This window comes from Microcaecilia unicolor, chromosome 2 (assembly GCF_901765095.1).
Source record: "Microcaecilia unicolor chromosome 2, aMicUni1.1, whole genome shotgun sequence".
Lineage (NCBI taxonomy): Eukaryota > Metazoa > Chordata > Amphibia > Gymnophiona > Siphonopidae > Microcaecilia > Microcaecilia unicolor.
The window spans coordinates 482,237,490-482,260,797 of NC_044032.1; the positions used below are offsets into that span (position 1 = coordinate 482,237,490).

The 23,308-nt window shown below is 42.5% G+C and overlaps 1 protein-coding gene across 1 annotated transcript in view; it reads left to right on the plus strand.

Moving 5' to 3' along the window:
- MAEA (macrophage erythroblast attacher) overlaps positions 1-23,308 on the plus strand; it is a 290,076-nt gene that overhangs the window by 13,604 nt on the left and 253,164 nt on the right. The window contains exon 3 of the mRNA XM_030192178.1: positions 14,254-14,436. Within this exon, the coding sequence (XP_030048038.1) occupies positions 14,254-14,436 (183 nt within the window). The remainder of the gene's footprint in view (positions 1-14,253; positions 14,437-23,308) is intronic.

Consider the following 23,308-nt stretch of genomic DNA (forward strand, 5'->3'; position numbering starts at 1 on the left):
TTTTGGGCAGTTGCACCTGTTGGATGGCTGCAGTATCTGTGAGTTACTATCTCTTTCAGGATCTTTGATCATCTGTGTGTTTTGCTATCAGGTCCTCGCAGAGGGTCTCCAGCGTCTAAAGCCACTATTGCCCTCTGGCTCAAAGAAACTATCTTTTCAGCTTATCTGCTTGCCGGCCGGTCTCTGCCTGTAGCCTTTAAGGCGCATTCTACCAGAGCGATTTCTTCCTCTTGGGCTGAAACTGGAGCACTCTCTCGTCAAGAGATATGCAGTGCAGCAACATGGGCTTCTAAGCTCTCTTTTGCCCGACATTACAGGCTGGATGTGGCTGCTAGGAGGGATGCACGTTTTGGAGCACAAGTGCTAGCGGGTGGTGTGACCTGTTCCCACCCTATATAGGGATTGCTTTGTTACATCCCATAAGTAATGGCTTCATCTGGTTGATGACAAGGAAGGGAAAATTAGGTTCTTACCTTGGTAATTTTCTTTCCTTTAGTCATAGCAGATGAAGCCATGAGCCCTCCCTGTATGATTGTCTGTATGCTGTGAATCTGTTTCAGGTTCTGTTCTAATTTCCTGAAGTTCCTTCCTTGGGAGAAAGTTGGAAAACAGTCTTCAGGATTCATGTTCACTTATAGGAGGATGAGTCCATTCCCTCCAGTTTGTTTTGGAGGACGAGTTTATTCCCTCCAGGAGGATGTGTTCATTCCCTCCTTTTCAGTTCATGCCCTTATTAAGGGGCCATCGTTCGCTGTGAGGAAAGTTCATGTTATTCCCATTGCGGTTTGCCATTCTGCTTTGGAAGCTTCAAATACTGAAGAGGCAGTGGAGCTGGCTGGCCATGAGGCACTGTGAAAAGTTGAGTGCTCTCTATCTCCCCCTGCTGGTTGATGGACACAACCCATACGTAATGGCTTCATCTGCTATGACTAAAGGAAAGAAAATTACCAAGGTAAGAACCTAATTTTCCCTTGTTGAAGCTCAAATTATTGTACTGCCCAAATCGGGCCATGATCCATCATTAGTTTCAAACTACTGACATACTTCTCTGATATGGATAGCAAAGTATATGCTAAGATCATAGCTAATAGATCCAAATTTTTTCCATATATAATACATCTTGACAAACGGATTCATGGCCTATAGATCCATGCCTGCTAATGCAAGACACTGTTGTAACCTTCTCACCCTAACGAAATGTCACCCTGTCCCTGGATGCAGAGAAGGTCTTGGTTCCATTCCACTCTGTCAGTTTTTTTTTTTTTTTAGTGCCCTTGAGTAGTTTGGTTTCAGTACTCAATTTATTAAAGTGATCTAAATTTTATACTTAAATCCTAAAGCCGGAATCTTTAATAACACTCTGAGACTCTTTTCTGTGTGTAGGGGAACTAGACAAAGCTGCCCTTTATCTCTCCCATCCCAATTCTATTTAGTATTGCAATTGAGCCCTTGGCAGTTGCAGTAAGAAATAATCCTTTAATCTTGGGTCTTAAAATAAAGAACACTAAAATAAAACTGTCCTTATACGCAGATTACCTTTTATAATGCACTGCTACCCCCTCCATCCACTTCCTTATGGCCTCAATAGAATCCTCTTCTCACATTTCAGGTTACAAGATAAACCTAAACAACACCGAGGGCCCTGTTCACTAAGCCGTGTTAACTTTTTAGCATGTGGTAAAAATTAGTGCGCACTAACGATAAGAGACACCCATTAATTATATTCCTGTGGGTGTCTCTAGCATTAGTATGTGCTAAAGAGTTTGTGCGCCTACACCACAGCTTAGTAAATGGGGCCCTGAATGTCTTCCCCTTCATGAGAATATCAATATCATTGATTTGAAATCTTGCCCCTGTTAAAATTCAAATTTCACACATTACATACTTTTGTATAGATCTGCAAAATTGTATACCTGAGACAATAAACATATATCACTAATTGATTCCTTTAAAAATTTCTATTACCAACTGGTGAAGGGAGAAGATGGTGCACAGGGCAGAGAGGGAGAAATATTGGACATGTGTGTGCAGAGACCTGTGTGACTGGGGGGGGGGGGGTGCCGCTGCTACTGCCGCCGCAAAAAATTGCTTACTCGGTACCGTGAACTGAAAAAGTTTGGGAACCACTGCTTTATAGCATGACCCATCAGCCAAGAGAATTAGGCGTTATTTTTACCCATCCCGCTGCAGGTCTGCTCTCAAAGGTGTAGAACACAAAACCCTCCCGGGATCCATGACAGTTTTTCCTTTAACCCAGGAGTTTAAAGCCTTTAGGACTGCCCTAGAGGTTTCCAGCAGGATATGACCAATTCTCTTTTTCACTTTACAGTAAGGCTATATCTTGAGCTTGTTAGCAGAAACTTTTCTACGTATGATATCGCTCCTTTTCAGAGTTTAATTTGTAAACAAAATGGAAGCGGCACTGTGACTTGGATGAAGGGGCAGCTCAGGCTGGTGCTGGAGCAACAGGAAGAGAGGGCTGGATTACAAATTAGAGCAAATGGTCTCTGCTTTATTCTAGTCTCACCCCTCCCTCCTCTTCTTTGCAGGCTGCCTGAAAGGAGTGATCAGAGCAGAAAATCCCTGCTGTTTTTGGATTCTTGAAAGAAGCATTCCCCCCTCCCACCAATAAATTAAGTACTGCTTATTTTAGTGTCTACCATTCTGGGTACATAAGTATATGCATTCCCATACTTTATAAGTATTGCCATACTGAGACAGACCAAAGGTCCATCAAGCCCAGCATCCTGTTTCTTAACAGTGGCCAATCCAGGTCACAAATACCTGGCAAGATCCCCAAAAAAGTACAAAACATTTTATGCTGCTTATCCCAGAAATATTTTCCCCAAGTCCAATTTGATAATGGTCTATGGCCTTAAGCCGTCCAAACCTTTTTTAAACTCTGCTAAGCTAACCACTCATTTTATAATCTCTATCATATTTCCCCTCAGCCTTCCTTTCTCCAAACTGAAGAGCCCCAGCCGCTTTAACCTTTCCTCATAGGGAAGTCATCCCATCCATCATTTTTGTCGCCCTTCTCTGCACCTTTTCTAATTCCAATCTTTTTTGAGATGCGGTGACAAGAATTGAACACTATATTCGAGATGCGGTTGCACCATGGAGTGATACAAAGGCATTATAACGTCCTCATTTTTGTTTTCCATTCCTTTCTCAATAATATCTAACATTTTATTTGCTTTCTTAGCTGCTGCTGCACATTGAGCACAAGGTTTCAATGTTATTATCAGTGATGCCATCTAAATCCCTTTCCTGGTCGGTGATTCCTAATGTGGAACCCTGAATCACATAGCTAGAATTTGGGTTCCTCTTTCCCGCGTGCCTCACTTTGCACTTGCTCACATTAAATGTCATCTGCCATTTAGACGCCCAGTTTCCCAGTCTCGTAAGGTCCTCTGGTAATTTTTCACAATCCTCCCGCGATTTAACGACTTTGAATAACTTTGTGTCGTCTGCAAATTTAATTACCTCACTAGTTAACCTCCATTTCTAGGTCATTTATAAATATGTTAAAAAGCAGCGGTCCCAGCACAGACCCCTGGGGAACCCCACTAACTACCCTTCTCCATTGAGAATACTGATCATTTAACCCTACTGTCTGTTTTCTATCTTTTAACCAGTTTTTAATCCACAATAGTTCACTACCTCCTATCACATGACTCCAATTTCCTTTGCAGTCTTTCATGAGGTACTTTGTGAAACGCCTTCTGAAAATCCAGATACACAATATCAACCGTTCACCTTTATCCACCCCTTCAAAGAAATGTAATAGATTGGTGAGACAAGATTTCCCTTCACTAAATCCATGTTGACTTTGTCTAATTAATCCATGCTTTTGAATATGCTCTGTAATTTTGTTCTTTATAATAGTCTCTACCATTTTGCCCGGCACCGACGTAAGACTCGCCTGTCTATAATTTCCCGAATTTCCTTTGGAACTTTTTTTTTAAAAATCAGCGTTACATTGGCAAACCTCAAATCTTCTGGTACCACACTCGCTTTTAAGGATAAGTTATATATTACTAACAATAGTTCTGCAAGTTCATTTTTCAGTTCTATCAGTACTCTGGGATGAATACTAACCGGTCCAGGAGATTTGCTACTCTTCAGTTTGTAGATCTGCCCCATTACATCCTCCAGGTTTACAGAGAATTCATTAAGTTCTCCGACTCGTCAGCTTTGAATACCATTTCCGGCACCGGTATCACTCCCAAATCTTCCTCGGTGAAGACCGAAGCAAAGAATTAATTTAATCTCTCCGCTACGGCTTTGTTTTCCCTGATCGCCCCTTTTACTCCTCGGTCATCTAGCAGTCTAACCGATTCTTTTGCCGGCTTCCTGCTTTTAATATACCTAAAAAATTTTTTTACTATGTGTGTTTGCCTCCAACGCAGTCTTTTTTTCAAAGTCCCTCTTTGCCTTCCTTATCAGCGCTTTGCATTTGACTTGATCTTAACTCCACACCAAGCATTGTATCCTGAAACTCCTATTTACCTACTTTCCTTTAAAAACTCGCTATACTCAAGCCTGCCCTCTGCGCAGAATTCAAGATTGCCGTTTATCCATACCTGTTATCTCATGGGCTCTGCTTGACTCCATGAAACAGTGCAGCCTTGTGCATTGCCGTTACTCAGTGGAATGCACTACCCACCCCTGCTTCACGATTACCTATACTAGAAACATCTAAAAAGAACCAATTCAGGACCATCCTCAAAACACATATATTTACCAAGGCCTTTGAGTGGCTAGCCAGAGCCAGTCAATCTTTGTAAGGAAAGGAATTTGTGTTTCTCACTCTCCTACCCCACCTAGTCATATGACCTCTCAGCTCGTTTTCTGAGTCTGTTCCCATGCTCCAGGACAAGATTTTTTTCATCATTCTCTTCTGTTCTTTCCTATTTAATTATTGGTGTTCTTTCCATTAATCTTTAGTTTGTAAACTGTGTTTGCCGTGTATGACAAAAATGTCATAGTAGCCATAAATAGGAGGAGCATCCTGAGTTGAATAGAGACTGCGGAGCACATATGCTTGAAAACTGTTCTATTTTTTTTATTATGTTGCTGCAGCAGATAAAATGATGTGATGGCAGGCTGCAATTAGTCTTGACTTGGCTTATTTTTAAGCAGCATCAACCTGGTTCACTGACCTAGTTTGTTAGTAAGGTAAGAAATATTCATAATTAATAGGTCATTCCTCTCCCTATGTATTCAAATATTCTTCTGACTTACTGTCACGTTTTCTACCTGTTCAGCAACCTTAAGATCATCAAATAGGATCACTCCTGAGTCCTGCTGTTCTTTTGTGTACCAAACAACTTCACCCTCATACTAGTGCATGGCCCTACTTTTTTTATTTTTTTAATATTAAATCTTGGCTTGCTAAATTCTTGATATATTTGTTTTGGTTAGATCTGTCCTTGTGGTGTTCACACCTTCCGGGGTGTCTACCCCATTGCAGATTCTTGTCCACCAAGACCCAGACCTTATTCAACAAGCCTTCTGCAATCTTACTTACAAAGTGTTAGAACATAACCAAGGATTGATACCCATGGCACATCACTGGTAATGACTTTATCCTCTAAGTAAACCCTATTTAACTCTACACTTTGGGGCTTATTTTCAAAGCACAGACTTGAAAAGTTCAATAGATTACTTGACCAATTTCTAAATGGGTTTGTAATCCAGTCAGTCACTTTAGGGTCAATACCAAGGTTGCTCAGAAGTCACCTATGCAGAGGCATGTCAAAGTCTTTGCCAAAATCTGGTAAATGTTTTGTTTTTTTTTTTGGTTAGGACCATTTTATTTATCGTGTTTTAGCATCATGCTTAGCGATTGCTACGTGTTTATCTATGTGACTATTGTTACCCGCCTTGAAAAAAGGCATGATTTATAAATGTAGTAAGTAAATAAGTGTACTACATCAAGCACTCTCTCGTGCTCAAATCTGTGGTCACCAAGTCAAAGAAATTAACATCCATCTGGCAAGACCTACCTCTAGTAAAACCATACTGCCTGGGATCCTTCAATCCACTGCATTCCAGAAACTCTATTTGTTTTTATGAGTGATTATCATTAGTGCATTTTCCACAGACTAACCAGCCCGTAATTCCACAAAAGCAGGAGGAGGAGATTGGGGCAGGGACATTTCATCCTTCTGGAATGACTCCCGACTCTATAAAGATGCATTGAAAAGGTCATACGGCTGAGCTGACAGAACTGCCACAATTCCCCCTATTTCTTAGTACCCTTGGATGTATCCCATCTGGCCCAACTGCTTTTGTCTGTTTCTAGTTTAGCTAGCTGCTCATGTGCTTAGAAAACACACAGTATGGACGGCCTTGCCACCCCACCCCCGAGGTCACCGCTGCTCCCCGCTTCCGCTTGTATAAAATAAAAAATTAAAACAAAACTAAAAAATTTAGCAGCCCCGGTCCCCCCTCCCTTCCTGTCTCTGTACTCCTCCCATAGCTCCGCCTCCCGGCATTCCTCCACCCCGTGCCCCGCCTCCCTGAGCTCGTCGCCGTTGCTCCCCACCTCTACCGGACCCCCCCTCCGCTTTATCGGCCCGCGCAGCGCCTCTCACCTCTGTGTGAAGGCGCTGCACGGGATGGAACAGCTGATCGATCACTGCTGCCTCCTCCGACGTCTGTCTGTTCTTCCTGGGCCCGCCCTCCTCTGACATTAGCGTCAGAGGAGGGCGAACCCAGGAAGAACAGAGACGTCGGAGGAGGCAGTAGTGATCGATGATCAGCTGTTCCATCCCGTGTAGCGCCTTCACATAGAGGTGAGAGGTGCTGCGCGGGTCGGTAAAGCGGAGGGGAGGGGTCCGGTAGAGGGGGCAGCGGCGGCGACGACGACGAGCTCAGGGGGGCGGGTCACGGGGGTGGAGGATGCCAGGAGGCGGAGCTATTGGAGAAGGAGTACAGAGAGAGACAGGAAGGGAGGGGGACCGGGGCTGCTAAAACTTTTTAGTTTTGTTTTAATTTTTTATTTTATACGAGCGGAAGTGGGGAGCAGCGACGACCTCGGGGGGGGGGGGGGGGCAAGGCCGTCCATACAGGATGCTTCTGACGAGCGCCTTTGCTCCTTCCTGATCCTTTTTCGATTTTGTGTTCATTTTTTATTTTATGCAGAGGGAAGCGGAGAGCCACTTGTTTGTGTTTTTATCTCACTTTTGTTTTTAAACATGCCAGCTTGGATTTTCATGGTGCAGGGGGGAGATGACAGCTCAGGCCTTAACGACAGCTCTGAGCTGACGTTAAATTTCTCACGGAAAACGATTCGTTGCAATCGTCGGTATGGTTAGTGCATTCCGAATTGTCCACATTTCAATGGTAGTTTCTCGTTTGCATTCCGTTTTCATTAGCTGCTAGCGTCGTCGGAAAATGACCTTTAATGCATTCTACGTTTCAAATTTTCCTCGTTAGAGGGTCGTTAAAATTTTGTGCATCTGGCCCTTAGTCATTGTTCAGTGTTTGATTCCCACCCACCCCAGGCTTAGTCTTTGTTTTATAGGTACTTCACTTAATCAGGTGTATAGAAGTTTTAATTGAAGCATCTTCATCTACTAATTAGCTCTTAGAGATACAATGTGTTAGGTTCTTGAGGTAAGCCTAAAATACTACTACTACTTATCAGCATAATATAATAAGCTTAAGGGACTTTTAGTTTACATACCCTTACTCCTTTGGTGAACTTAAGTAAGAGCCTATCACTATTAGCAGTCCAGCAGTAAGGGGGGGGGGGGCATCCAGTCATAGGCCGTTTGTTTCATTTGTACGATCTCCCAGTTGGTGAGAGGTTATATATGTGTACTTGATGCAAAGAGCTGCTAGCACTCAAGGAATGAGTCCAATCCTTAGAGGCAAGAGTAGCAGACGTAGAGGAGCCCAGGCAGGCCAGAGGTATATAGAAGAGACCTTTCAGGACATAGTAGAGAGGTCACTCCAATCTGATAGCATTTGTGCTGTTATGGAGGAGAAAGATCATCTGGAGAGAGCATCACCATAATGTGGCAAGAAAAGATCTTGTGGATGGGATGTAATAATATATTATCTTACTGAGTATGAGTCTCCAAAGGCATATGCCCAGGAGGGAAGGGTTAAGACAGCTATTAGCTTTGATTCAATCATTAGGCATGTAGATAGTTCAGTGGCTGGTGGATGCAAGGGTCACCTGTTCCCATTTTTGCCTGGTATGAAGGTGGTGGACCTCGTAATTGGCATGGAGGGTGATTATTGTGGTGGGGTCGAATAGCAGCAAAGACACTTGTCCCGTCCCGTGGAATCTGAATTCTCAAATATTTAAAAGTGTGAGTAGCCCTTCAAAAGGGAAAGCTATTATGTAAACTTGTCTCTTCTTGAGGTGTAATAGTAATTTCCAACAGCTCCAATTATCATAATTAACCTTAAATCCTGACAACGCTCCATAAGCTTGCAATTCTTTAATCGACACTGGTAGCGTTAAACCTGGGAAACCTACATAAAACAAGCTATTAGCAAAAAATACAATTTTATGAGTATCCCCTCCTACCTGCACCCTTCGTATGTCATCTAAGGAAAGAATGTGTTGCATTAAAGGTTCAATAGTGCAAAGGGGGGGGGGGGGGGGCAAGGGACACCCATGCCATGTGCCCTGTTCGATTTGAAAAGGAAGTTGAGTACCCTCCATTGATGTGAAGGTGAGCTATTGGACGGTCATACAATTGTAACTGCCCAATAAAAATAGGCCCAAACCCCATTTCTGATAATACATGCCAGAGAAAGGGTCAAGCAGCCCTATCGAAGGCCTTCTCTGCATCTAAAAAGGCCATAGGCCTTCCCTGAGATGGAGCTGCGCATTACAAATTCAGTGTTCGACGAATGTTATCAGCCACCTGCCAGTTCGACGAATGTTATTAGTCACTTGCCAGTGGGCAGCAAATCCAGACCAACCATACTGGTGCTTGGTCTGATATGTGGCTACTTTCAATATGGGACTCAACACCAGCTACACCACATCAATGCAAATGTATTTGTCCTGTCCATGAGAATAGAATTGAATACGTTTGCTGTCACGGATGCTGGAGTCTGCAAACATCCAAAAGATCAAACATGAGCCAAATCTGAAAGTTTTCTCTGATGAGCAGATCTAATGGCTGTCTTCCCCTTCGAGTGGTTTTGATAAGCCCCTGGGGGTAAATTAAAATCACTTCCTAATATTACTGCATCTTGAACAAAATCAGTAAGAGTATTCTGTAGAGTGTGAAGAAATACTCCCTGTCCCACAGGTGCATAAAGGTTAAGCAGGGTGACCCGGCTGCCCCTTAACAGCTATGCATCTCTCTGATGAATCTCTATAAACTCCCTCGTGGACAAATGATACACCCATTTGTATATAAATCACTAACCCACTTTACTTGCTCCCCGATGGATCAAAATGTGGAAAACATTCACTGTATGCTTTGAAGCAAAAGATGTTGATCCTGCTTCCGGATACGGGTCTCCTGAAGCAGAGCCACTTCCCATTTTAACTGTTGCAATTCACAAAAAACAATACTACACTTCCCTGGATCGTTCATCCCATTCGCATTCCAGGACCCCACCCCTCCTCTCAATATACCTGATGCTGGCTGACTCTGTTGTGCAGGAGCTAGCTATGCCCCAGAGGAAGGAAGCCACCGCTAGGTCTATTTATATAAACTAAAACTGTAACACCCAATCCTCCATCATAACTTCAATTATAATTAAACCTCCCCAAATCTCTCCTATCCCATCCTTATGTCATTCATGCTACATTCAATCTTCTGTTCTCCAAGGGCTGGATAATTCAGAAGGCTACCATATAGCAAAACAGAAGTGCTCAACAACTCTGTCAAAGCATGGTCTGAATTCAACAAAAGTCAGAAACGAACTGCTCAGGAAGAAAACTGCATCAAGTAGAAGAAGAGCTGGCGCTTGAGTCTCCTCTGCTTTGCTGCTTCGTGGAGAGCGCACTTTCTGCCAGGAGTTACCCTTCCCCGAGTAATGAGTTTGCTGCCACGGGGACAGCTGGATTGGTATATCCGCACAGCCCATATCTGCTAAGGCCTGCCATGCTGCTTTAATTGTCTGCCCTCGATGAGACTGATCCTTGACCGAAATCCAGAGACCAAATGGGTGCAGCCAGCAGTATTGTATAGCTGCAGTTTGTAAGTACTTAGTGACACTTCGCATCTCTCTACGCTTAAAGTGCTGCATGGCAGGTCTTGAAACACCACAATTTTACAGTTACCCACGTTATATTTCCCATTGCGTGATCCTTCTTCCAAATTTGCTGTTTTGTGCCAAAATCATGAAAACAGGCAATTATATCATGGGGAATTCTCTGAGGCCCTAAACTCCAGTGGGCCCAATCCAAGAGACTCTTACATGTGGTCGGTTCTACACGATCTGCTGTTCCAGTCTGCAGTATCACCTGACAATTTCTGTATTTCTCGAGCTCTGGTATGCCTTTAAACCGTAAATAACAATGCCTGGACCTATTTTCCAGGTCCTCCGACTATTTCCTTTTTAAGCTAGAACCTGGGGGACAGCTGACAGTCACTCAATGGTGCATGGTTCAGAACAAGGTTGATGGATATTGCTAAAACAGGCCACAAGGAAAGCTTTGGGGCAGGCCACAGACAGCATATGTACATTGCTGCTACTTTACAGAAGACTACCTTTAAGGAGACTGGCAGAAGGGATTGAGAAGGGGGGGAAGATGTGAACCTGGGGGGGGGAGGGGGGGAGAAGGGAAGGGGAGTTGGCTACAGACCAGTGAGCAGAACTGGAGAGGCCGCTGATGGAAGCTATGACCAAGGCAGTGAGCTCTAGCAGCTATGAGAAGAGTTTGGTGCTGCTCGCTACTAAGTTTGTGTCGCTGCTCATGGAGGTGGAGGGGTGTGAGGGGGAGGTGCTGGACAATGTGAGGGAGGAAAGAAAAGAGAATGGATCTGGGAAAAGAGAGGGAGAAAGGGAGAGATGCTGGATATGAGGGAGGTAGGGAGATTATCAGCCTTTTGGGTAAGGGGGATGGGATTGGAGATTCCACCTTTTTGTGGTTACAAATACAATCAAAGTAGTTTGCATATTATATACAGATACTTATGCACTTGGGACAATGGTGAATTAAGTGAATTGCCCATAGTCACAAGGAGCTGCAGTGGGAAATACAGTTCTTTTAATTGTGTGATTAATTGTGATCACAATTTTTGAATCGTGTGATTAATCACAATTAAAAATTTGTAATCAAAATGCAGCCCTAAAAAAATACGTGTTAACTCATAGAAAGCTTGTGCACACACACATCTTTGGGGTATGTGTAAATTTGTGCACTTTTAGATAGTTGCCTCTATGCTCATAGTAAAGAAGAAAAGGGTGTAAAATCCGCACTAGCAGTGATAGCAGAAGGAGCTAACCTTGTCTGTCCTGATTTAGATTGTAAGCTCTTTTGAGCAGGGACTGTTTTTTTTTCTTCATGTTCAATTGTGAAGCTCTGCGTACGACTGGTAGCGCTATAGAAATTAGTTGTAGTAGTAGTAGCATTGAGAACCCTCCACTTTTCCTCTTCTGTGCCCAATATCTAATCTCTATTATGATGGGACTTAAATGTGCTGTGTACTGTTGTATATCCAAGGATTTTGTACTTGGTTAGCTTCTGTGCAAGTTGTTTTTTTTTTTTTTTTCATACATCCCTCACAAAATTATTTGCTAAAGCAAAGCCAACACATGCGCAAAGCCTAGTGTACTTTATTGCATCTACCCATCAGTGTTGTTGGTACTAAAAAGCAAATATGATATAGCACATATGCTGGAGAAATCAATGTGTATGTGTTTTAATTCCAACAAATTAACTGGAATGTACAAAATTTCTTAATTCAGTACAATAGCATTTTCACGTCTGTTGTATCTTGAGCAACCCAGTTTATGAACCAAAGCTGTCTAATAACAAAGCATTACCCCTGCTGCTGCTTAGACAGAGGATTGTTGGAACAAGACCATCTAATGACTTTTGTCATTAATATTATGCTTTAAAAAATCAGTTAAGTCTTTTTAAAGGGTCACAAGCTTCTGTTTAGTTGTAAATCTGCTGTTTAATAAATATGTTTGTCAGTAAGCAGTGCTTGCCCGTGTTTTAAAGTTTGGATAGAGCAGGTCTAGAAATGTTAGGTCAGTAGCAATGGTCAAATGAATCTCATCTTTTTTGTAATGGGATAATGGCATATTGGTGCATTTGTGTGAATATTGCTAGGATGTTTGGTCATTTGTCTGCATACAGCTTATTTTCTAAAGATGATCACTTGATAGATTTCCATTTCTATACCAGACCAACAGCATTACAGTGGTAAGTATGAAACTAGAATAATGCTAAGTATTTTTCTCCCTAACTTCTGTGGATATTGAAGAGGCAGCATTCACAGCCCTTGAGGGGTAGGGAGTATCAGGGCCGGTCTTGGCAATTGCTGGGCCCTGTGCAGACCAATTCGGTGGGGCCACTTGTTGACAAAAGTGTTTTAAATCTTTTATTTCAAATAGACAAATTGAGCAAAACTTGTACAGAAAAACTAATGCAAATATTTACAATGCTATCATAGGAAACCTTTGGGTTTAAAAAGCAAAACTATGTGCATGTAAGGACTGGATAAATGAATTAAACAAATCCCCTTAATATGCAATACTTGGTAGCAATAATGAAACAGTAATTGAATATTCACACAGCAAGCAGCCTGAGCCAACAAATTTATTTTCCACTGAACATAATTAACTTTGTATGAACTTAGCTGCTAATAGTGTGCTGAACTGGACAATGTTGGCACATTTAGACTGACTCTGGACAGTTCTGCACGAAGGAAACCCTTCCCTCATTAATCAATACCTTCTCTCTGAAATAGTAGCAATATAAAAATGCACTTACCTTTTTTTTTTTTTTAATATACCATTGCATTCCACAAAGCAAAAGGAGGATCTTCCCACATGCCATCTTTTTTTTCATGTTGGCACAGGATAGAAAAACGATTTGCTCTTAGATTTCAATCTAATTCATGTTTAATATGGGATAAAATGCTATAAACAGGTAAATAGAAATTCTGAATGTTGAGCACCTGATTCTCATAACATGTTATCTGTTTAATGGCCCTTTACCAGGAGAAATAAAATCTCTGCATTCATATACTACTAGGGTGTCCCTTTAACCAGCCCCTCCAAATGACATACTGATTGCAATTTATAACAGATTACTACTCTATGTATTTTTGTTCCTATTTGTATGACTGGCATGTTTGAAAATGTAAGTGAGATTAAATAAAAATTCCACCAACAATAAAGAAAGACAATGTGCACAGGGATCTGGCTGCGCGAGGAAGAGGAAACATATCTTATTTTTTTTCGTTTTCTTTTTTTTAACAGTATCCTTCCTTCCTTCCCTCCCACCCACCTACCTACCTATTCCGGTCCTCCGAGCCACAGGGTGCCCTCCCGGCACATACCTGAATCCACCCTGTTGGTCTAGTGGATTCTTCGGGGCAGGAAAGACCCCCATTTTTTCTTGCCCGCTGCTGACACTGACCCTTTTGCTGCTGCAGCCATTTTAAAAACAATGCGGCAGCAAGAGGATCAGCGATGGCAGCGGTCAGGAAAGACTTGGGAATCTTTCCTGCCTCAAAGAATCCACTAGACCACCAGGGTGGCTTCAGTTATGTGCCAGGAAGAGAGGCTCGGGGGAGGAGAGGCAAAGCAGTGAGATCGCGGCCCGTGCATAAAGGAGATAGCAATAGTAGGGAGCGGGAAGGAGCGCCGCGTGGCCCCTGGAAGTGCGAGGCCCTCTGCAACTGTCCCTGTCGCCCCTCCCTAAGACCAGCCCTGGGGAATATTGGTGATTTATGCAGCAGTGACAGCTAGTGGCCAGTTTTAGGGTGCAGTGTTCCGGAAAGAGCTTTGGTACTTAGCCTTTGCCCTGAGGACTATTGTTGTGATATGGTATGGGCAAGATAAGTTGGAAGGAGATAAAAAAAAAAAAAAGGGGGAAAATAATCCCCACATAGTGGAAAATTCAGGCTCTTGGCATCTGATTTCAGGTCTGTATAACAATGGTGTTGATAACATTATAGCGATGAACCAATGTTTATCTTTAAGGCCACTTCTGAGGAAAACGTCGGGTACTATACCTTTATCAGCAGGTGTGACCCAGGTGTACTTGATAAACACAATATTTATAACTCATATTTATCATTTTAGGTACCCTATGAAACATTAAACAAGCGTTTTCGAGCTGCTCAGAAAAATATTGATCGAGAGACAAGCCACGTAACTATGGTTGTTGCAGAGCTGGAAAAGCAACTAAGCAGCTGCCCGGCTGTGGATTCTGTTGTTAGTCTGCTTGATGGTGTAGTTGAAAAGCTCAGTGTTCTGAAAAGAAAGGTGAGTGGTATCAGTGCACTTCTGTTTTGTAGTTGAAATTTGTTTGTCTTTTTTGAGAGAAACAAAACTTTGTCTTTCTCTCATTTGTGCCTGTTTAGTTAAGCTCTTATCAGGGAGATGGATCAGTTTTAGTCAAGGAAATTAAAGGCACATAAAAACAACCATATTAATGTGTAAAGAAGTATAATAAAGTGTGGAAGGCATGCAGAGCATGGCTGATGGTGTACTTTACAATCCCTCTGTATGTGAATGTTGGGAGGGGGCGTTGTATGTTTGTGTGTGTGTGCCCTCAACGGAGATGAGGGGAAGGCAGTTTGAAAGGTGCAATTCCTTAATCACAATGTTAGTCAATTAGTGTTTATGTACTGTAGCTATTGACACTCCTTTTCTTATAGAAATGTATTGCGGCATTTTTTTTTGCAGGGGGTATATTTTTCTTCTCACCACCACTACAGAAACTTCATATCACCATCTCCATTTCTGTGATTTAGAACTGCCAGCAGTCATCTGCTCCCCACTTCCTTCTCATTGGCTGGATCCTAGCAATAGTCTCTGTTGCTAGTTACAGTGGAAGCAAGCAGGGCAGCCTCACTCTCATGTGGAGGTGATGAGGGGGAACTGGAGAACTGCAGCACATTCCAGAAGCCCCCCTCCCCCCCACCTCAAACATGCAGACACAAAATATGTGCACAGCTTTTGTTAATGGCTTAATATGGCCCTGTATATGGTAAATAGGGGTAGTTGTGGAGGACTGGTTTTGTGGATGGACCAGTTTGTAGGGTAGTGGGGCTGTGGCAAGAGGTAGTTTTGGGGAAGTTTGTAGGGTATTAGTTTTGGGAAGGGTAGTTTGTGTGATGAAGTAGTAGTGGGGGTTACTTTATAGGAGTGGTACAGCCTGTGGGGTGGTGGGGTAGTTGCAGTGGACAAGATTGTGGGGGGGTGCAGCAGTGGGAGGAGTAGTTTCCAGGGGTAGCTCTAGTGAATGGGAGCAGTTTAGGTGGCGGGGCAATTGCAGGGGATATTTTTTGGGTGTGGGAGACAGTATGTGGGGTGGCGGGACAGTTGCAGGAGGATTGTTTTGGGGGAAGGGGTAGTTTGCAGGGAGTTACTAGAGTTTGGGGGGTAGTTTTTTTGTGTGGAAAGGGCAGTTTGGTTTGGAAGAATAGGAAAAAATGGCTTTTAAACTGCCTTGCCCTTGTCTCTAACTCCTATGTTTGTCTATTTAAGTTTATTTTGAGGACAAGCAGGATTATATCTTACTACTGGGTGACATCATCCAATGGAGCCTGGCACGGGAATGCTCCCAACTTTTTTCTTTTTTTGAGAAGCCTTTGGCAGTGATTCACCGTGCATGCATGTGCCTTCTTGTCTCTAAGAGATGATGCTTTGAATAGGTCCCTAATGACTGACCCCACTTTGTGCATGATGTTTGGTTCTAGAGACTGTACCTCCTAAGAATGTGGACAAGATGGAAGTGTTCTAGCAAATGGTGCTAAAATTTAAAGTAAGGCTTGCAACATGCTTTGTAGAGAAAGGTTTATGATTGGATGGTTATTTTATAGCAGGTTGCGTAGGTGCTGTTTTTCTGAAGACAATATAGGTGCATGTAATCCATAACCTCACAATGTAATCCATAACCGAGTAATAACAAATTGTATTTCTATCACTCACAACTTATTGTAAGCCACACTGAGCCCGCAAAAAGGTGGGAAAATGTGGGATACAAATGTAATAAAATAAATAAATAAATACATTTCCGTGCAGGACCAAGCAGTCTGTTTTTCCTTGCATCAGTGAATCCATGATGTCTTCTTTTGGCGTCCACAGCTCATGTCTCAACCCTCATCATGGTCATTCTGGTTGTGTTAAAGTTGTCTGTATAGTGTAAGTTGGTTGCATGTGCCACTTCCCCTTTTAGATACCTTTAGTTAGGTTTTTTGGCGCGTTTAAGATTTCTTTATTTTCTGTAGCCCACTAGGACCCCTTAGGTTTCGGGACCCCAATGAGCTATTTCACTGTGGGTCGTCCCCCCCCCCCCCCCCACCAGATATGTCCCATAAAACTCCCAGTGTCTTGAAAGAGTGCACCTGGTGCAACAGGTGTTCTGCAAATAAGAAATCTCCCAGTCCTTTTTGGGACATTTTATGTCGGTTATAGAGATGTAAATAATAAAAAAGAGAGAAAATATTTCTTTATATTAAAAATTATCTGGATGGCCATGTATGAATGAAACCCTGATTCCATAAGAAGCTTAAAACGCTAAAATCTTCTGCCCCAGTGTATGGCAGCTGCCAAAAAAGGAAAACAGGATGCTAGGAATTATTAGGAAAGGAATGCAAAATAAGACCAAGTATATTACTATTCCACTGTATCACTCCATGGTACGACCTCACCTTGAGTGTTGTATTCAATTCTGGTAACTGTATCTCATAAAAGAGCGGAATTAGAAAAGGTTCAAAGAAGAATGACCAAAATGATAAAGGGGATGGAACTCCTATATAAGGAAAGGCTAAAAGGTCAGGGTTCAAATGATTTGATGTCCTGCTTACGCTGGAAGTCTTCAACTTATAGTAATTAAAAGTTCTTTGAGCCTGCAACATGACTGAAAACAATGGAGCAGAGCAATGAGGGCATCATAGTTCTTTAGGCCTCAGGTCATAAATGTCAGCATAGTTTCCAGCAAGTAAAACAATCCACTTAAGGTCTGCCCACTTTCTTAACACAGGACCATGTCTAAGACGGGCACATAGAACTGGTGACTACAATGGCTAGGGCCTGATCATGATTCCTCCTTTTGTAAACTCTATTTGCAAATGCCAAGACAAGATGTAAAGGGGGTCATGAGAAGCAGTGCAGATGATTTTTTTTTGGCACTGAGTCTAGTCCATCTACTTCAACATCAAAGGCATTATCCTCTCTGGTTCCTGGAGCTGCATCAAACACTGGGGGCACATTGACATTGAGAGAGCCTCCCTCTTCCTCAGCATCAAGTGTCATAGTAGCCATCTTCTGATACCCTCCTGAGGATGAAGAAAGATTCATCATCGTCCTTGTCAATGCTGAGGGATTGATGCAATACATTGGGTAGAGGCCAGGAAGCATCTGCATCGATCCCTCTCAAAACAGTACCGAGAGCACTGGTGTATCAAAATTGCCAATGTCCTTGAAGCTCCCCTGATCTGAGGGTAGCTCATTCTGGTAACTGGACAGGGTGTGACAGCCTTCATCAAACTGAGACCAGGTTATCGATACGTTTTAGATAGCCCTTGAAGGATATGTCTTCTTCCACTGATCCTCAGCTTTCATAAATGACAGCCCTCAAGGAATGATTCGGGGCCATTCTCCAGAAACAGATGGAGCATCTGTTTGCTCTGGAAGAGGCTGTGGCATACAGAGCACTGGTATTAACATCTTAGGTGATCAACCTATTCTGGAGGCCCATGCACTGTAAGTAGGAAGCACAGTGACACTGAGGCCTTGAAGTGAATTGAAACTGATGTGCACTGAACCGGTGTTGTTAATCAGTCCCTCAAAGGAGGAGGAGCCCTTCAGAACCTCGGTGCCCCAGGTTCAGACTTGACTGTGGCGTCAGTCATCCAAGGCAGACTAAGACTAAGGTTTAAACATGTCTGAAGAGGAACCAAAGGGCCTCTCTGAGGATGGATTCTTTGGTTTTCCCTCAGAACACCTCTCCACATGAAAGGAAAAGGTGTTTTCCTTTTTTTTTTTTATTTTGTGAGGAAAATGGTTGTCTCCCATTTGATTTGGTCACTGAGGATGACCCAAGGGCTGTGATATTGGACATCCTTCAGTTTAACATCCCTCTACCCCCTCCCCCAAATGAAGCTGTGGTAGTGCCTGAAGCTGATGCAGATAAATTAGTGGGATACTTCTCTCTGTCCAGCATGTCTATAAGAAGGTTGACTCTTTCTATATAAGTTCAGAAGGTTCTGGAATTTGAGAAGTTCCAGCTTCTTCACCATTCATGGTGGTCGAATTTGCTTTCAAGAGATTGAGAGTTCCAAGACTCGCTCCTCAATACCCCCAGGGGAGGAAGGCTAGGACCTTGAAGTCTTTTGGGAAGAAATTATTCTAGAATGCTGTGCTCACTTCCTGCATTGCTTCTTACCATCATTAAAAGAGCATGCACTTGTAGAACATTGTGTGCAGTGTGGTGGATTTTTGCTGACACTCTCCCCAGAGAGAAGACTTGAGAAGCTTTATCAGCTAGTAGCCAAAGAGCGGGAGTGCAGTAAGTACATGGCCCAGGCAACATAGGATGATTGCAGTACGACATTCAGGGCCTCCACCATGCATACTGGGATGGGCAGACTCACATGGATGCATGCCTTCGACCTCAAACCAGTGGTTCATCAGAAGCTGATTGATATGCTGTGCCAGGAAGAAAATCTCTTTGACGAGGTAGAGGAGGGTATTGACATTAAGAAACAATGAAACCATCAAGCCTGCCTTCCAGCCCACTTCTAGCCTCCACATCCAGAAAGAATTTTGGTGTAGGACAACAGAGCTTGTGAGGTAAGGAATTCCACAAATATGGGCCAAGAAAATAAAAGGCACAATGACGCGCTGGACCAGGAAGAAAGAAGAAATTAACGAATAAAGATGAGATGGTTTATAGGGTTACAGTTGTGAGGATGAATTCATAGAGGCATCTTGAGTATGGTGATTTATCTCATAGTGAAACTTTTCTATTGAGAGCGATATTGCTCAAGTAATCAATGTTGATGTATGAGCAACAGAGAAATGTGATCAAGTTTGAGCATGGCAAAGCAATCTTAATTGCTGTATTTTGGACAGTTTTAAGTCTCTCGATAAATGTCAGGGTCAAACTCACTAGTACCATGTTGAAATGGTCAATTCTTGAAATTGTTTGCTGGACAGGAAAACTTGGTTACACAGTGACCTAGATTGGCATAGGGTAAGAATGCACCTCTTAACTGAGGAAATATGAGTATCTAGGGATATTCCTAGATACTTAAAACAACTAACAGTGGAAACTATTATAAAGAAGATTATAAAGAATAAAATTACGGAACACATAAACATGGTTTAAGCCCAGTGAAGTAATGTGGTGCAAGAACCACAAAAGAAGAATTCTGAAGGAAAGTTCTCCTTGTCCACTGATAACTTTGGTGATGTTTTGCAGTCCTTATTGACTGCATGCAAGTCTGAGGCCTAACAAACAGGCCTTAACAGTGAAAGATGGTTAGCCAGAGTCTGTATATTTGCAGTCAGGTTGGTAATACTTAATAGTACCATCTATATAACTTGTTATATAGTGACATATAGTGCTACAAATAGTACCTTTTGTTCCTACAGGTAGGAAACAATATACAGGAAGCTGATCAGGTACACAGCTTGAGGAAAGCAGATGAGAATCCTGGGAATTGTAGTAGCAAGGATATTCTCTCACAGGTTGACCAATTAGTCCTCAGGTGTTTTCCAGAGAGAGGGAAGGGTGTGGCTGACACTGTGCACAAAGCCATCAGTATATCAGAGAGTTGGAAGCACAGAGAAGCAGGAGCCCCGGGAGATGTAAAGCAGTCTGCATATTGAAAGAGGGGGGAGACTTTGGGAGAAGCCACTGTTTGCATAAAGCCAAGAAAAGCTGGCAGGTACACTGTCATGTGGAGGTGCTCGTTTTGCATTGTGGGAGGAGAGCTTGAAACAAAAGCTGATACTTAGAAAGGTACATGGGGCAAAGAAGTAACATACAGCCTGAAGAAGGTTGGGAACCAAATATTTTCAAGAAAAGTATTCTGGTTGCACGGGAAAAAGGGAAGAAGGCTTAGAGGACGCTAATCCCTAGAGTGCTACAGAGAAGATGGCAATATGGTCTCAACAACAGCAAGATAAGTTCTCTTTAGTGAAACTTCTTAATTTGAGTTCTGTTGAACTGAAATAGAAGTTATAATACTGAAATTGAGTTAAATGTGCACTTTGGTATGCAGATCTGGAAACAGAAGGACTGATGATGAAACATGGTGAGTAACAACCACTGCTGACTGGTCCAAAATTTAATTAAAAAAAATGTAATTGAGTTTCGGCATGACTTGATGAAAATAATGGTGTGACCTTAAAAGAAGTTAGAGATAACTGAATTATTGATAGTGCTGGGAATGTTTCTATTACTGGTAGAAGAAGCTGGCAAGGGAAAATAAGTAGCCTTTAGAACCTTGTTTTTCAACTGGTGTGCCACGGCACATTGGTGTGCCACAGGAGTTGAGGGTCAAATTTTTCTTGTCTCTAGCGGTGATTCGTACAGCCTGCTCATGCCAACCTCAGAGCCTACTCTCTGATGTAAATTCCTGTTTCCTCCTAGACAGGAAGCATCAGAGAGAAGGAGAAGGCTCCAGGGTTGGCATAAGCAGGCTGTATGAATTGCTGCTGACTGCTGCCAACTGCTAGAAATGAAAACTTTTAAAAAGGTACATGGAGGGGGATGGTCAAGAGAGACAAGGAGAGGTGCCTGGTTGCTGGTTGGAGAGGGGGCAGGAAGGAAAGATGCTGGATTATTTGTAAGGGTGGGGGGAAGAGAAGGTAAATGGACTATTTGTGAGAATGGCGTTGGATTATTTGTGGAGGGGGAGGGGAGAGGATAAAATTCTGGATAGTGTGGAAGAAAGTAAAATGCTGGACCATGTGAGGGGGTGTGCCTTGACAATTTTAGCACTGTGTAAGTGTGCCGTGAGACGAAAAAGGTTAAAAAATCTCTGCTTTAGAATGTCTGCTTTTTTGCAGGAGGAAAAACCAACAGGAATTTAGTCCTTGAAGAGGGGGGTTTAGCCCTGGTAAGAAGGACAAGAGAATCACTAGGAAATCCTGGGCTAGGGAAGTACCTGAGTGGGAAAGGTTTGTGATTCTGAAATTAGGTTCTGGAAGAGGAGAATTTAACTCCTGTTAAAAATTTAAACCCAGAGGGAAGGTTACTGAGGAAAAGAGGGGCTTGTGCTCTGCTTAGAACTTTCACATTCTAGCAGTTAGCTAAGAAATGTTTAGTCATGTTTGTTGTGTATATGCTTTCTGTTTAGACTAAAGAATATAGAGAGATCTAAGATTAACCCTCCAGTGTGGGAAGCTCACCTGAGTAATGCTTGTTTAACTGCTCTTAATTGTGTAGAAGGAACCAATACTATTGTAAACGGAATTTGTCTTTACCCTTCTGAGTAGAAAGAGGGAAGTTTTATTCAGCTTAAGTCAAAACTATAAAGAAGTAAAACTTTAAGAGCATGGTCTTTTATTGAGTGTCAAGGAAGCTTCTGGAGAGGTAGAATAGAGGGAGGGCCTTCTACTAGAGGGCTGCAATATAGACAGAGCTCCCTCATCAGGACAGCACCTCCCTGGTTGCTGCTGACTCCAAAACACAGATTTGTTGCCTCAGTAGTGGAGTGAACCTGGGAACAGATGCCAGGGCACCCCCTAGCTGTATACATCGGTTTATTCAATTCCATTATTAAAATGGACTTGGGGGAAAATCCTCGGCTTATTTTTGGGATAAGCAGCATAAAATGTATTGTACTTTTTTGGGATCTTGCCAGGTATTTGTGACCTGGATTGGCAACTTGAAAACAGGATGCTGGCCTTGATGGACCTTTGGTCTGTCCCAGTATGGCAATACTTATGTATTTATGTTCTGTACTTATTTTCCTCAGTTTAGCCCTGCCAAGATAGTCCTCTATTAAGATTGAGGTAGTTGTATTTGATACACCATTAATCATAAATATATCAAAGCCACTACTTGCCCTGGGATTGGTAGCATGAAATGTTGATACTAATTGGTTTCTGCCAGGTACTTGTGACCTTGATTGGCCACTGTTGGAAGCAGGATACTGGGCTAGATAGACCATTGATCTGACCCAGTATGGATATTCTTACATTCTTATGGTGTATGAAGACTATCCCTGTTAAAAGAACTTAGCCCTGACACAGCTTCAGCAAAACAAGTATTCCTTGCAGGATATTCCTGTTTTAATAAGTGACTATTAAAGTTTTTTCATTTAAAAGGTTTTTTGGGGGGAGACAAATGCAAAATCCAGAGTATTGTGGGCATTAGAATGGGCAATGCTATTAAAATTTTTGGAATGGAAACTGTTTAAACTATTTTTGTGGCAGTTGGCTCAGTTGATCATAGATGCTGTAGCAGTTGGTTCAGATGATCATTCGAGATGCTGTAGCAGTTGGTTCAGATGATCATTTCGAGATGCTGTAGTAGTTGGTTCAGATGATCATATTGCAGCATTCTATACAACGGTGTCAGAGGAGACAACGAAGCACGCTCACCTTCACAACGGTCTTTCTAAAGACCTCCCTTTGTTGAGGATTTGCCTTCATCAAATAGTTCTCAAAAGCATTCGGCATTAAGACTCCTGATGCAGGCCTAACGGCCGAAACACGACGACGTGTCAAGTCTTTATACCTCAATAAACATCTTTATTATTATATATCCTTTCAGTCTTTGGAATCCTTGGTCGTCCTCCCACTTTTATTTCATTTCTAGTTGGCTCAGTTTACATAATTTTGTATGAATTGTTTTGGGAGTATTTTTGTTCTGATTGCCAATGTTCAATTGTTTTCCCCTTTTGAAATGCGGGGATTTGAACATTGGGGATTCTTCTGTTCTCCCCCCCCCCCCCCCCCCCCCCTCCATCTTTTTGCTTAGTTTATAGCTGATTGTTTCAGCCATTGTGAAATTCACTGTCAGCTGTGTGCTTTTTAAGCAGAGCACACTTTTTTTTTTTTTTGGCATGGTTTTGGTTCACACAATGATTTTTCCTTGACTCCTGCCAGACCAGTCTAGTAGTCCACCCAGGAAGCCATGGTTAATGGTGATAAGGATTCATGCTACAGATAG